We start from the raw sequence: 16,346 nt of genomic DNA, 5'->3' as shown, positions 1-16,346 counted from the left end.
AGCATGCAATTCACCATGCTGTTACGGTTTACCAGTTCTGCATGTGAACTGCGTAAACCATACATTTTGTTTGTAGGGTTCGTTTCACTACACTTTTGTAAGAATGTGTAACATTTCTCTCTTTCTTTCTCTCTTTTAGACTACGGAAGTGGGCGATCGTGCGGTGAGAATCTGTGTGAGCATAACTGCACGGATCTGACGAGCGGAGGTTTCATTTGCTCCTGTAGACCAGGATATAAACCCAACTCTGAGGACAAAAACACCTGTGATGGTGCGTGACATCATCTTAACCCTCATGTTGTGTTTGTTTCTACTTACACCTTTTGGGTTCCCGGTCAAAAATGACCGGCCCACTAAGATTGTTAATAAATCTCTCATATTGCATATATTATCCCAAGATATTTCATTAGATCTTTTTATCAACTTTTATTTTTAGTAATTATGACATTTTTAAAAAATATATTTTTTATTAATAGAAGGATTCCTTGAACTGAGCTTATATGGGACAATTGTGGGTGGGGGCACTCTCTGCAGAAAAAAATTCTAATAATAATTAAGTAATAACAAAATAATCACTTCCTTAATTTAAACAAAATAGGTGTCATTTTAAAGCCTATAATCTGGACTTTACAATGCATATAGCTGATCCTACCAATTCTTAAATAAATACTTTTTAATATGCTGACAAATTAGAACTGTTTTGTTATCTTAATTTGAGAATTTGTTATCACAACCATTATATTCAGAGATGGTTAAAACATAGAAAAGATGAGATAGTCATGTGTTGTATATCGTTGGAAAGGTCTTAATTAGTAAAATGCAATGAGCAAATCTGTCTCACCCAAAGGCCAAACTGCAGTGAGTTTTTGTGTATGAAATTCTGACTGACACACACATATAACATAGACAATGACATATCGTAACTTACAGCAGACTATCCTGATTCAAATGAGCCCAAACACAAAATAATATGAAGAGTAGATCTTGAAATATTCCTCAAAGAGTGGACATGGAAAGACGATGCCAATAAGGGGGTTAAACACACATTGGGTGTGTGTGTTTGTTTTGTGTGTGTATGCACATGTCCAAGGGACACATCCACATATTTGCTCATCTAAAGGATTGGGATGCTCCTGAACACGTAATATTTCTGTATTGTGTAATCTGATCCATTCATTTCCAATGGCCGGTCATTTTTGACCAGGAACACCACGGGTGTAATAAAGTTAATAAAGTCACTAAAATGTTATGAAAATTATCTTAAAAAAAACAAACATTGTGTGTTCGTATACCCTGTGTGAACAAAGTCATGGAATGTATTCCAACTGGTGAAATAAACTACAGTTTTCAGAAAGAAAAAAAGTTATACGGTCAGTTTTGACCAGAACACAATATAAGGGTTAATACTTTCATTATTACAAGACATCAGCTGGAACACCGGCAGGATTATTTCAAAACCAAAAAGATATATATTGTGTAGGGCCCTTATTGGGATTTCCATCATGCAATGTTCCATCTAACATTTGTTCTTGCCGAGCAAATCCTTTCTATTATGTGAACTCTTTGGCCACCCCATGTACCTACAATTGTGTCTAACAGCTGAACACCATCCTGAATCATCACACCTGGCTGTTGGCTGTAATTCCTGTATCTGTAATGTGAGATGTTTTCTCTTCTCTGCAGATGTGAACGAGTGTGAGAGTTACGGCATGTGCCCTCAGTTGTGCCAGAACACTAAGGGCAGTTATGAATGTTTCTGTGCTGAAGGTTTTCGATCTGTGGGGGAGCAGCCTGGAGTTGAATGCGCCGCTGAGGGTGAGGCCTACTACCTAAGTAGACAGCAAGGCAGCTCACTAGGTCTATACCTTTACCATTTAACCTGTCACTCTTTCTTTTTGTTTCAGGAAATCCTCCCGTTTTGTTATTGCCTGATAATGTGCGCATCCGTCGCTTTAATCTCTCATCGGCGCAGTACTCAGATTACCTGGATAATGCAGAGCACATTCAGGCCCTGGACTACCTGTGGGACCCAGAGGGCCTCGGCCTCAGTAAGACGCCATATGCATAATGTGCCATGAGTAACATAACATGTATATACTGCAGTGTTGATGCAGCTGCAGTTTTCAGCGCAGTAGAGCATGACATAGCACAACTCCCCAAAAGCATTGTGAATGTGTATATGTTGAAATATACTGTATTTGTAATGCATATAAATGCAATAAATGTAAAAAATTGCAATGCAATGCTTCATGGGATGAATAGTTACACTCATTCAAGTACTTCTTTAGCTTAAAATCAAAGTTTGTAATGTTGTGCATCATATCAGAGCTGGTTGGTTTGGTTCAAGGCTTAAAACTCTTTATTGAAGAAAATTAAATTGGAAATTTCTTTGCCACCAAAACAAAAAAATTGCTCTATTATGTTTTTGTGTCTGCAATGAGGTTAATAAATTTGAACTGAAATGATTTTGCAGGTGTAGTGTACTGGACAGTGTTGGGACGAGGCTCTGAGTTTGGCGCTATTAAAAGGGCCTATATGACTACGTTTGATGACCGCGGGAATAATCCTGTAAAGGAAGTGGATCTCAACCTCCGATACATCTCCAGTCCTGATGGCATCGCTGTGGACTGGATTGGACGGTACATGAAATTAATTGCCTACTAAATGAGATTTGGTGCAGACTTCCTTATACTAAGTCGTTTATCTTTTTTTGTTAGCCACATTTACTGGACAGATGCTGGGACCAATCGGATAGAAGTGGCAAAACTGGATGGGCGGTACAGGAAGTGGTTAATTCACACAGATCTTGATCAGCCAGCTGCTATTGTGGTCAGCCCTGCTATAGGGTAAGGATAAAATAGCTATACTTGTCAGAAAAGATATCTTAGTTTTTGTAAATGTATCTTTATTTATAGATATTTAGATGTTTTATTGGAAATGACTGACTAAGAATGATTTGTTTGCAGTATATTTGGCAAGGCAACACCTTGTTGCCGTTACTAAGCATTATTGTGTGCTTATGTGTGTGTTTGAATATAATAGTAAGATGTTCTGGACGGACTGGGGCAGGAAGCCCAAGATTGAGTCAGCGTGGATGGATGGCCAGCACAGGCAGGTGCTGTTAGATGAAGATCTGGGGTGGCCTACTGGATTAGCTTTGGACTACCTGAATGAAAACAGGATCTACTGGTGTGACTCCAAAGAAAACATCATTGCGTCCATGAAAGAGGACGGAACAGACCGGAAAATTATTCTATCAGGAGGTGAGACACTGGAGCAATACTAAAGTAGACATCTTTTAAAGGAATCATTATTTTCTCACCCTCATGTTGTTGCCAACCAATATGCTGTAATTTTTACAGTTGTAATGCAGCTTTTAGGGACAATGACAGTTCACAGTGACCAGGTTTGTTGGCTATAAAAATAACACAAAAGCACCATGAAAGTAGAAAAAAAAAGTTTTTTGTGAGGAACTGATTGGAATTTAAGTCGTCATTCACTGATAATATTCACACAACATTAGGGTGAATCCAGAAATGAGGAACGAATGTTTATTTTGAGTGAATGGTGCCTTTAAGTTTGACTGGCCGCTGTTCTCATGTTTGTCGTCATTGCAGACATTGGTCACCCGTACAGTCTGGATGTGTTTGAAGGACATGTGTACTGGACAACTAAAGAAAAGGGAGAAGTGTGGAAAATAGATAAGTTTGGGAAAGGAGACAAGGTGAAGGTGTTGACCATAAACCCCTGGCTGACTCAAGTACGCATCTACCAGCAGCACAGACACAACCACTCAGGTGAGACAGATCTATCTATTGATCTATTTAGCAATCATTCGTTTGTTAATTCTATCGATTGATCGATCGTTCTATCTATTGATCGTTCTTTCATTCAAACTATCAATTGTTCTTTTGTTTTATCTATTGATTGTTCTTTCATTCTATCTATCGTTCTGTTGATCATTATTTCGGTCTATCTACCTGTACTTTTGTTCTTCCTATCGTTCTATTGTGATATCTATAGTTCTATGGATCTTTCATTCTATTTATCCTTCTTTCTATCTTTTGTTTGTTCATTCTATTGTTCCATTTTTCTATCTATCGTTCTTTTGTTCTATGTATAGTTTTTGTATCTATCTATCGTTCTATGGATCTTTCATTCTATCAATTGTTCTATTGATCTTTCTTTTGTTCTAACATTCTATCGTTCTTTTGTTTTATCTATAATTTTGTTTTATCTATAATTTTATTGTTCTATCTATCATAATAAGAGTCTTTTGTTCTATTGTTCTATATATAGTTCTATCATACTTTTGTTGTATAATTCTTTTGTGCTATCTATTGGTCCATCTATCGTTTTACTGATCGTTCTTTTGTTCTATCTATCGATTCTTTTGTTTTATCTATCGCTTGTTCTTTCGTTCTGTTGATCATTATTTCGGTCTATCTACCATTCTATCAAACTTTTGTTCTTCCTATTGTTCTATTGTGCTATCTTTACTTCTATAGATCTTTCATTCTATTGATCGTTCTTTCTATCTATCGTTTGTTCATTCTATCGATCGATCTATCTATTAGTTCCATCATACTTTTGTTCTATCTATCGTTCTATTGATCGTTCTTTCTATCTATCGTTTGTTCATTCTATCGTTCCATTTTTCTATATATCATTCTTTTGTTCTATCTATCATAATATGGATCTTTCATTCTATCAATTGTTCTATTGATCGGTCTTTAGTTCTAACATTCTATCATTCTTTTGTTTTATCTATTGTTCTATCATTCTTTTGTTCTATCTATAGTTCTATCATACTTTTGTTGTATCGTTCTTTTGTGCTATCTATTGGTCTGTCATTCTTCATTTTATCTATCGTTCTATCGATCTTTCTATCTATCATTTTACTGACCGTTCTTTTGTTCAATCTACCGATTCTTTTGTTTTATCTATCGATTGTTCTTTTGTTCTAACGTTCTTTTGTTCTAACTATCATTTTTTGTTCTATCTATCATTCTGTGGATCTTTCTATTGTTCAATCTATAGTTATATCATACTTTTGTTGTATCATTCTTTTGTGCTATCTATCTTCGTTTTATCTATCGTGCTTTCATTCATTCTATCTATCAATCGTTCTTTCTTTCTATCTAATGATTGTTATTTAATTCTATCTATTGTTCTATCGTTCTATTGTTAGTTCTGTCATTCGTTCTATCTTTCCATTCATCCATCCATCCATCAATCATTTGTTCTATCTATCGTTCATCTATCGATCTTTCAATCGTTCGTTCTATCGATTGATTGTTTTATCATTCTATCTATCTGTAGTTATTTCATTTTATCTATTGTTCTATTTATCATTCTATCTATCTGTAGTTATTCCATTCTATCTATCTATCTGTCTGTCTGTCTGTCTGTCTGTCCAGCAACTGCTTAGCAACGCCCTATCAACTACCCACATATTTCAGACACCAGTCAAAGTTTGCTCACTTTCTTTTTCTCTCGCAGTACTCAACCCGTGTCAGGATGCCTGCAGTCATCTGTGTTTGCTGCGGCCGGGTGGATACACCTGTGCCTGCCCACAAGGCTCTGTGCTTCTCACCTTCAACAAGAATGAATGTGATGCCGGTAAGAGATGCAGAGATGCCCACTTCCCTTGCTTGCTTGCTTGCTTGCATCATCATACCCAAACTGGTTAATTAGAAGGTTGTATCCACAAACGTCTGGCCATGTAGTGTGCATGCATGTGCTACATCTAACAGTGCATGATTGCAATGCCATGTTGAGATTGAGATAAGTGATAGAGATAAAGATGCTGTGTAATGAGATAATGTTGTGAATTTTGTGGCTCATGTTGTTGTGGTGATGTCATGGTTATGTCATGCCTGGCCCTCGCATTTGCAGCCATTGAAGCAGAGGTGTCCATGCCGCTTGCATGCAGATGCATGAATGGTGGAACGTGCTACACTGATGACGGAGGCCTACCAAAGTGCAAGTGAGTGTGACCGCTAGTTAAGAGCATGAAGAGGGGGACCCTCATGTAAATTAGACATTAATCTACATTAGGTTACACAGAAGAAAGAAAAATAGCAAGTGTGAGACAAAAAAAAAAAAAACATTGCTAGCATTAAAAGTAATTAATATATTTTTTTTATACTTAAAACGTGTTTAACATGTTATTTCAGTGTGAATACATTACATAGAAAATAACATGTTAAAATAATTAAAGCAATGTCCCTGGCTAATACTAAGGAATATTCCTACCATCGGAGCAGTTTAAGCTTGAAGTACCACGTGTTTTCAGCAGGGGGCAGTAAGCAAAATTCCAGCTGTATAGGTAAAGCGCAGCTGTGAATACAAACCAAACTCAGTCTTGCTTGACAATAGTGACATCATAAGATGAGAGCACGTTCTTGCATGCAAACACAGTCTGGCGGAGCGCAATTCCAAATGCAGGGATCTCAAGACTTGTTTTTCAAAGTTTCAAACTATGTTTAAATTGACACAGCCACCTAAAAACACTGTAACACAACACAACCAAAGTAAGATGTGTCTGTCTGACACATGCATCCAGTGATGAGTCCTTAGAAATCCCTTAAAATATCACAAACACATTGCTGTGGACTGCAGGCTGGGGGGTGGGGCGATTTAATTAATCAGCATGTCATGTAATTATAATTAAAATTTTAATCGATTAACAGCCCTAAAAAAAAAAAAGTATAAAGCAATTCGTCAATGTTTAAATAAAAAGTTTAAAGGTGAAAAATATTTAACTGACTAGTAATTCCAGTGTCGACATCTCGCAGCAGTACTGTTAAGTCGATTAGTCTTGCACATTTTGTTAAACTTGTGCTATGACCAGGTTTTTAGACTATGAACTGTCCTGTGTCAGATGATTTTGGCTAAGCTACATTCGGATTCAGTGAAAAACTAGTAATACTAGTATTAACAATCATTTTTATATCTTGTATAATCACTCTATATTCGACTCCTCAGGTGTCCGTATGGCTACACTGGTAGTTATTGTGAAATGGGCAAGTCTAGAGGTGCTCCTGCAGGCACAGGTAAACAAACTGCTGTGGCATGACACTTTGTTACATGTTAATGGTCCCCTGTGATTGTATAACTTATTAATTGCAAGTGTGAGTAAAAGATTTGCTCATGGCTCTTCAATTGGTCTAAAGGGTTATGTGATGCTGTTATTTATATATGACCTCAAATGGAGTACACTCAACATATGTTTGTTTGTTTGTTTGTTTGTTTGTTTGTTTGTTTGTTGTGCAATAGCTGTGGCCGTTCTGTTAGCAGTGGTAATTATTCTGATTACTGGAGCTCTGGTCGTGGGAGCTTTTTTCAACTACAAGCGCACCGGCTCTCTCATTCCATCCATGCCTAAACTACCCAGGTACAACATAAACACCACTCAACCACATACATTACAGTGGCCTAGGACTGCACGATATATATTGAATATTCCTGAACATTCACAATGATCATTTTGCTGGTGATTTCAGCAATACCGTATATGTCCCAAAGACTTTAACATACACTACTGTTCAAAATTTTGAAACATTGGCCTGAAATGTTTCTCATGATCTTGAAAATGTTTTGATCTGAAGGCTTAAATGTTTTGTAGACAAATATAATTGTGCCACCATATTAATTTATTTCATTATAAATTTTACTTAAAAAAAGAAAAGAAGCCACTAAGTGCCCAACATAGATGGGAACTCCTTCAATACAGTTTAAAAAGCATCCCAGGATGATTCCTCAAGAAGTGGCTTGAGAAAATGTCAAGAGTACATTTCTGCAAAATCTAGGCAAAGTGTGACTACTTTGAAGATGCTAAAATATAAAATAGTTTAGATTTACTTCAGTCAAAAAATAAATCTCATAGTTCAATTTCAGTTTTTCTATGGTTTTGATGATTTTATTATTATTGTAAAATGTGAATAATAATAATAATAATAATGAATAAGTAAGTGTTTATAAATGTTTGACCAGTAGTGTATGTCATTAGGCTATTTTCACATTGAATGTTGTCAAAAGGCAATGATTATTATTCCACTGATTCAGATATCATGTAGCAAATGCTCCAGTTTTTCTCGGTTTGTGTTTAGTCTGAGCAGCCTGGTGAAGTCGGGTGACAGAGGAAACGGAGTGTCATTCCATTCAGGAGATAATGTGACAATGGACCTGGAACCTCATAATCTGGGCGTGTCCTACATCGACCGAGCAATGCAGCTGGTAAACGTGGTCCATTTTTGTTGATTTAACAGTAACTGGCATCTGGTGAACCTTTAAGTGCAATCAGCACATTTTTCTGACTTATGAGGTGTTAAATCTCTGGTTGACCTTTTGAACCAACAGTAGTGCTGATGATTATCATTCCAGACTTTGTGTAAATTGACTTTTTTTTTTAAGGAAATGCTGGAATTCAGCTACCATTGATCATGATCTACTTCAGGCTGCTAAAGTTAGTTCAGTCATGACAACTGGAAAGATTTCTCTGAAAGATTTATCATTTTAATGTGGGTATGACATATTGATAGGATATTGGTCTTGGTCGGACTAGATCTGCTACGCTGCTGCACAATTAGATAAACACAAGACAATTAGACATAAATAAAACTCCCATGTAGCAGATCTAGACAATTGAAGCTGGGGTGGAGGAGGGTTTAAGGGAAAACTCTCGCAATGTGCTGCAGTAAAAACCCTATCTGCAAAATTGACCTATTTAAATGATAGACAAAAGGAGAGACACAAGTTGATTGGTTACCCGATTACATGTCAAAGGACCAATCAGCTTACACCATGTGAGCCGATTGGCTTAACATGTCACATGTGAGCGAGCCGAATGGCTTACAGATAACAAGTTCAAAGAACATATCAGCTTGCGCCACACGGCTGAACATCAGCCATTATTTTAATTGAAGTGTGTAATTTCTAAGCCACAAATATCAATTGAAAAAATTATGTACTAGATAGTCTTGCCACAAACTCACAACATTGGTTTAGCTAATGTTGCTGTGTCAGACTTTTCGGGGAATCAACCTACAAATGGCTTACTTACAGTTGTCTCTACATTTTAAACTGGCACGGGACAAAGTATTTGACTTTAAAATAACTTGGATTCCAAATGTCTAAATGGGGTATAAACCCTTAATTTGGGGTTTTAGTAGTGATAAATACCTTGTAAATTCAGAAATGTCATTTTCTGCTTTTCTGATTTGGATCCTGTGGTTATTGCTTTTAGGATGATAATTTTACAGACTCTGGGAGGCAGCCAATCACATTCGAGAATCCTCTTTACTCAACTTCAGCTGGCCCATCCAGTGATCCAGCAGTAATACATGCTACACAGGTACATTGCCTATTGCAAACATTTTGTTGATCTATATACTACTTCAAAGAAAAAATACTGTAAAATATACAGTATCATACTAAAACATCAATATTTTGCTGGCTAATTAATCTCGTTTTAAAGATGTTTAGATATTTTTAAGAAATCATGCAGTGCAGTATAAACATAGCCAAACATTTTTACTCTCAGCAGGGTCTTGAACTTTAAAAGATTTTGTGCTCAACTTCATACAGGTAACTGTGAATGTCAGTGGTGAGCAGGTGGAAAAGAACTTTTCAAACCCAACATACCATGCTCATGAACAGGCAGTCGAGGTGAAGAGTGTACCAGTGGAACAAATGACCACACAGGTGAGCAAATCACAACATTTTTGTCCTAACATTTGTGCCATTTTTCCTATTGTTCCTCATTGTGTTACTAAGGATACTCAAGTATTGATCAATCATACCAACTTTTCAAGACATCGTGAAATAGCTTGACAACACAGTTTTCTTTCTCCTGGCGGACATATTGTAGGGACTTTTTTAAAAAGCCAGTAGGATTTATTTACATTTTCTACATGCTAGTGGGTTACAGTGATTTAAAGTGGAGGGACATTCTTATTGTAGAGAGTATTTGATTGGATAAAAATATAGGTAGTGCAACATGAGTCATCAATACTATCCTAGAAGAAAAAGACTCATGCATATACCTTCTAAAGGTTCATTTTATAAGTGTACACTTGCTTATAGGTGGCATCAAATTAAATAGACATGCACGAAAATCCTCAACTCCTATTTTGTTTTCAAGTGGTTTTTCACACTTTTACAGTAAGCACCATATCAACTATATGAAAAGCGGCCAATTTTTTCTATTATTTTCTGATGTTACATGACACTTAAGAACACATTTGAACAAAGATCATTACATTTAAATACAGTTGCATGAAAAAGTATGTGAACCCTAAAATTAGATTTTATCTTCATTAAAGTCACAAGTTTAGACAAAGCACAATGTGCTTAAGCTAACAACACACAAGCAATTATAATCTTTCATGTCTTTACTGAACACGTCCCATTAAACATTCACAGTGCTTTGGAAAAAGCAAGTGAATCCCTAAGCTAAAGACGCAAAATAAGGAAAGCTTGCCATTAACGAGGGGGAAATGAATTCCTATGTTTAACAAGATATCCTACAGGATAATGTCAGGGTGGCTGTGCACCGTAGAAGTTGGGTGATGCAGCAGGAAATTTACCCTAAACATCAAAGTAAATCCACAAAAAAATGGCTTCAAAAAATAAAATCCACTTCTTGGAGTAGCCCAGTCAGAGCCCAGACCTTAACCCAATAGAGATGCTGTGGAATGACCTCAAGAGAGCCATTCATGCCACACATCCTAAGAATATGACTGAGCTGAAGTAGTTCTGTAAGGAAGAATGGTCCAAAATTACTTCTGAATGTTGTGCAGTTCTGATCCGCATCTACCAGAAACGCTTGGTTGAGGTTATTGCTGGTACAGCAAGGTCGACCAGTTATTGATTCCAAGGGTTCACATACTTGTTCCACAGAACTGTGAATGTATAATGGGATGTGTTTAGTAAAGACATAAAATATTATACTTGTTTGTGTTGTTAGCTTAACAAAAACACATTGTGTATGTTTATACTTGTGAATATGATGAATATGAAATCACATTTTATGACCAATTAATGCAGAAAACCAACTAATTCCAAAGGGTTCACATACTTTTTCTTGCCACTGTATAGCACAAATTACCTAACAACCTGAGTACTTGATTGATTTGCCTGTCAAGTATTAGAATAGTTACAATGACCTAAAGTTGCATCTCAACATTTATTCATTTTTTTCAGGAGTCCAAATGGAGTTTGTTTAAAAGAAAACTGAAGCCAAGTACAACGTTTGAAAACCCTACTTATTCAGAGGTGAGGACCATGTCAAATCCAACTTCAGATCAAATATTATGAATGTGGTCACACTTTATATTAGGTGGCATTAACTACTATGTACTAACATTAAATACATATAAGACTATGCATTTACTGTGTAACAACATGGTGTTATGCAAAATTCCCACATTTGCTGCTACTGCGGTTGAGGTACGGGTAGGTTTTGGGGTAAGGGTTGGGTTAGGGGTAAAGTTAACAGTGTGACTACAAACGTAATTAAATGCAAGTACTTTAAATGTAATTACAATGCAACAACATGTACATAATAAGTTCATTGTATCAAATGGTTAAGTACATAGTAATTAAGGCCACCTAATATAAAATGGGTCGATGATTGCTTTAAAATATTGTAAAACATGTACAACTTGTTTCAGATGCAGAATGACCAGGCTCTTGGAAGTGTAGACGCCAGCTCTTCAATGCAACCATCTCCATTTGTTCCCCCTACCAAACCCCAGAAGAAAGAGAAGCTCAACACCTATTCTCCAACAGAGGACACTTTCATAGACACAGCCAACCTGGTTAAAGAGGACAGTGACATATAACCAACCCTCTCTCCACACACACAAACACACACTGGAAAATACAAAGAAACACACACACACTCCCTTTGCACAGAATCTATTTTTATATGCAAAGTGCATACTACAGAAATCAATTTAAGATTATTTTGGAGAAAAAAAGAGAACGTATAAATAAGAGTAGATATAATGTTTGTTTAACCTACAGGAAAGAGGTCGGTCCAGACTTTGCCTTCTGATACTGTATATGGCAATTCTTGTATGATTTTTTTTTATTGTGACGTCATATTTGTATATCTTTGCACTGATGCTGCTGAAGGAGAATGCTATGAATATTTTGTACATTTGTAAATTGAAAAGATTTTGATGTTGATAATATCCTCTGCTCAGAAGTTATTTTTAAATAGATTATACTTATTCCTGGAGATACACAAACATGCCAACATTGCAGTATGAGTGAATTGCTTTGAGAGCATAATTATTTTTAAACCATTTTTGCCACTGGATAGAAAACATAACGAATAATGCATATCACTTATGTATATGTGTATATATATATATATATATATATATATATATATATATATATATATATATATATATACATATACCTCATTTGTGGAGTGGCCAGCTTCAAGAAACACTTGTAGCTTATTGTTCAGATCAAATATAAATTAACATGTCATGAGACAGTCATGTGAAGATCTGCTTGTTTCTACTATTAAATGAGAATTTTGCCCAAAATTAATGCTGAAATTTCTTTTAACCTCATGTTGTTTCAAACCCATATGCTGTCCATTCGCAGATCATTTCCATACATTTATATTTTATAGTGATCACAGCTGTCAAGCTCCAAAAAGGAAAAAGAAAACACCATAAAAGTAGTCCATTTGTGCGCTATATTTAAGTCGATATTCACAAAAAACTTCCCCTTCAATGGAAATTCTCAAATCGCATTTTACATTCAGTTTTCATGCTCACACGTGGAAACAAATGGCATCATTGCTGTCGCACCTGGCAAGATCCACCGTTTTTTAATCTCAACGTAAACGCTAATGAGATTTAAAAGCCTGAGCCTGAAAGACTACTTGAATTTCTCATTTGTGGTCCATAGACAAAAAATAGCATCAAGTGTGTCTGAAATGACATGAGTGAATAAATAATTATTTTGGGTGAATAAAACAAGGAGGCTGCATCACTGTTTCACTATACTATGTGATAAAATATTAGTGGTTTCAGTGGCAGAAGATCTTTTCCTTTAATTGAAGTTGGCTTTCTCTTCTGGCAATGTCTCCATATTTAAGATAATGTTGATCAAATTCCTTCTGCTATGTCTAGCTTCTTACTCGGGAGAAAGGGACTCTCAAGTCTGAACAAAATAATAACAAAATGCAGTGACTTTTATATTTTCCCTGCATGCCAGATCAAATAAATTATGTTAGAGACGGTTCGCTCTGTCACCACAACTTATGCTTTATATTTTAAATGATACAGGAAATTGCCCAACTTGTATACATGTGAAATGATTGAAGATGTCAGATATTCCAGCAGTGTGTGAAGGGTATATTGACACAAATAACTTTCCCATCTGATGACGTGCAGTTAAGTCAATATAAGTTGGTTTTGAGTGATTTTTGTATATTAATGACAGGAAAATGACTACGTTTATTCATCTCAACATATATAAGCCAATCTGTGTCTATAGAAAGGAACTGGAAAAAAATTAATGCTGCTGTGAAAAAAAAGAAAAAATCAAATAAATATGTTTTTTTAACAAATGTTCAGATGTTTTTGAATTTTTTTTATATAATAAAAAACCTATGAAATATTTTTAATACATTTTTATAAAAATGTAATTGTACATTTATATATTTTATAAAAATTAAATATTTTATTTATTTATTTGATTGTTTTCAGTTTGCTTTTAGAGTTCCACACACCTTTTGGCCAATTCATTTCCATGACTTTTCCAGATATTTTTGATTGGATAAGAACTTTGAAAAAAAACATTTTATAGAGATTGCACTCAAAAAAGTAATTTCAAGGTTCGGTCATGGAAAACTGGGAAGTATCAGGGAATTTTTTCAAAGAATATCCAGACAAAATAATGTAAACCATTATTGTAAATATACATTATCCAGTGATTTATGAGTGAATCTTACTTTTAATTCAGTTATTTGTTATTGATTGGTTGAAACAGTTAAAAATTCTGTCTATATGATTCATGACAGAATCGGTCTGATCAAATTTTTTTTTTTATCTGTATCTAGTAAACACAAATGACTGGAAATCTCAAGGAAAAGTAATGGAAAATCATTGGTCCAAAGGTGTGTGGGATTGCTGAATTTCTATACAATTAACTATTTTTTTTACAGTAGCAATAGCATGATATTTGTAGTAAAACCATAGTAACCACAAGAATTACTATGGTAAATCAATAGTAAAACCATGGTTACAATATAGATACACCATACTGTATTAAAACCATGGTTTCTGCCAAATAAACATGGTTACTAAACTTACTTTTCCTACTAATTATCAGAATCAGAATCAGCTTTATTGCCAAGTATGCTTACACATACAAGGAATTTGTCTTGGTGACAGAAGCTTCCAGTGTACAACAATACAAACAATACCAAAAACAGCAGCAAGACATAGGTAATTAAAAACAAAAAAGAACACAAAATAAATAATTATACATATACGTACATACACTCACCTTCATACATACCCACATACACACACGTAGTGCAAATCTAATACAATCTGTTATATAAAGAACAAAAAACTGTATATTATGTACAGAGCAGTGTAAGCAATGGCAGAAGTGGATATGTTGGATAATATAAATTAAAATTAAACTGTGTATTGCACATCATTATTGCTCAATGGGGCAATTTAATTGTTCATTAGATGGATGGCCTGAGGGAAAAAACTGTTCCTGTGTCTGACGGTTCTGGTGTTCAGAGCTCTGAAGTGCCGGCCAGACGGCAACAGTTAAAAAAGGTAGTGGGCAGGGTGAGTGGTGTCCAGAGTGATTTTACCAGCCTTTTTCCTCACTCTGGAAGTGTATAGTTCTTGAAGGGGGGGCAGGGGGCAACCAATAATCCTCTCAGCAGACCGAACTGTCCTCTGTAGTCTTCTGATGTCTGATTTCGTAGCTGCATTATTATGAATAATAGTTCTCATGATATCAAATATATCACCCACATATCATGGTTATATGGTTACTATAGTAAAAACATGGTACATTAGGTGGGATTCCCATGGAGGAAATGCAAAACTCAATCACATCACACAGCCCGGGGTATAAACAGTCATGGGGAATTATACATAATTATACTTAACAGTTGTGTCAAAATTTTGCATAATTAAAAGTCAAAGTATTTAGCAAAAAACATACTTTCTGAAAGTAAAACTGTTTTCTCATTTAATTGCACGTAGGTATTAAAAAGTAAAGTACAAGGACTGCTACGGTTTTCCATAATGGCATTTGCAGTCCTTAACTTGCAACTTATAAGCAACGTAATTTTTTTTTAAAACAAGGTGGCTTAAAAATTCACATATTAGGTATGACTGTGTAATTTACAGTATACCGATGAGCCATAACATTAAAACCAATAACAGGTGAAGTGAATAACATTTATTATCTCGTTACAATGGCACCTGTTAAGGGGTGGGATATATTAGGCAGCAAGTGAACAGTCAGTTCTAAAATGTCATATGTTTGAAGCAGGAAAAATGGGCAAGCGTAAGTATCTGAGCGACTTTGACAAGGGCCAAACTGTGATGGCTAGACGACTGGGTCAGAGCATCTCCAAAACATCAGGTCCCATGTTCCTGGTATGCAGTAGTTAGTCCCTACCAAAAGTGGTCCAAGGAAGAACTAACCGGTGAACTGGTGACAGGGTCACGGGCGCACAAGGCTCACTGATGTGCGTGGGGAGTGAAGGCTAGCCTGTCTGGTCCAATCCCACAGAAGAGCTACTGTAGCACAAATTGCTGAAAAATGTAATGCTGGCCATGATATAAAGGTGTCAGAACACAAAGTGCATCGCAGCTTGCTGTGTATGGGGCTGCATGCCCATGCTGACCCCTATCCACTGCCAAAAGTGCCTACAATGGGCATGTGAGCGTCAGAAATGGACCATGGAGCAATGGAAGATGGTGGCCTGGTCTGATGAATCACGTTTTCTTTTAGATCATGTGGACGGCCGGGTGCGTGTGTCATTTACCTGGGGAAGAGATGGCAGCAGGATGCCCCATGGGAAGAAGGCAGGCCAGCAGGGGCAATGTTCTGCTGGGAAACCTTGGGTCCTGGCATTCTTGTGGATGTTATTTTGACATGTACCACCTACCTAAATATTGTTGCAGACCAGATACACCCCTTCATGGCAACGGCATTCCCTGATGACAGAGGCCTCATTCATCAGGATAATGCATCCTTCCACACTGCAAAAATGTTTCAGGAATGGTTTGACGAACATGACAAAGAGTTCAAGGTGTTGACTTGGCCTCCAA

At 36.1% G+C, this 16,346-nt stretch overlaps 1 protein-coding gene across 1 annotated transcript in view; it reads left to right on the top strand.

Moving 5' to 3' along the window:
- Nucleotides 1-13,603, top strand: part of lrp2a (low density lipoprotein receptor-related protein 2a) — a 125,682-nt gene extending 112,079 nt beyond the window's left edge. The window contains exons 63-78 of the mRNA XM_052142456.1: nucleotides 140-271; nucleotides 1,684-1,815; nucleotides 1,905-2,048; nucleotides 2,474-2,639; nucleotides 2,718-2,846; nucleotides 3,043-3,263; nucleotides 3,618-3,797; nucleotides 5,503-5,622; nucleotides 5,899-5,989; nucleotides 6,991-7,058; nucleotides 7,282-7,399; nucleotides 8,115-8,241; nucleotides 9,251-9,358; nucleotides 9,592-9,708; nucleotides 11,209-11,280; nucleotides 11,679-13,603. Coding sequence (XP_051998416.1) covers nucleotides 140-271; nucleotides 1,684-1,815; nucleotides 1,905-2,048; nucleotides 2,474-2,639; nucleotides 2,718-2,846; nucleotides 3,043-3,263; nucleotides 3,618-3,797; nucleotides 5,503-5,622; nucleotides 5,899-5,989; nucleotides 6,991-7,058; nucleotides 7,282-7,399; nucleotides 8,115-8,241; nucleotides 9,251-9,358; nucleotides 9,592-9,708; nucleotides 11,209-11,280; nucleotides 11,679-11,849 — 2,096 coding nt within the window. The 3' untranslated portion in view covers nucleotides 11,850-13,603. The remainder of the gene's footprint in view (nucleotides 1-139; nucleotides 272-1,683; nucleotides 1,816-1,904; nucleotides 2,049-2,473; nucleotides 2,640-2,717; nucleotides 2,847-3,042; nucleotides 3,264-3,617; nucleotides 3,798-5,502; nucleotides 5,623-5,898; nucleotides 5,990-6,990; nucleotides 7,059-7,281; nucleotides 7,400-8,114; nucleotides 8,242-9,250; nucleotides 9,359-9,591; nucleotides 9,709-11,208; nucleotides 11,281-11,678) is intronic.
- Nucleotides 13,604-16,346: the final 2,743 nt, after the last annotated feature.

This window comes from Xyrauchen texanus, chromosome 14 (assembly GCF_025860055.1).
Source record: "Xyrauchen texanus isolate HMW12.3.18 chromosome 14, RBS_HiC_50CHRs, whole genome shotgun sequence".
NCBI classification, from domain to species: Eukaryota; Metazoa; Chordata; class Actinopteri; order Cypriniformes; family Catostomidae; genus Xyrauchen; species Xyrauchen texanus.
This window is presented reverse-complemented; position numbering and strand designations above follow the sequence as displayed.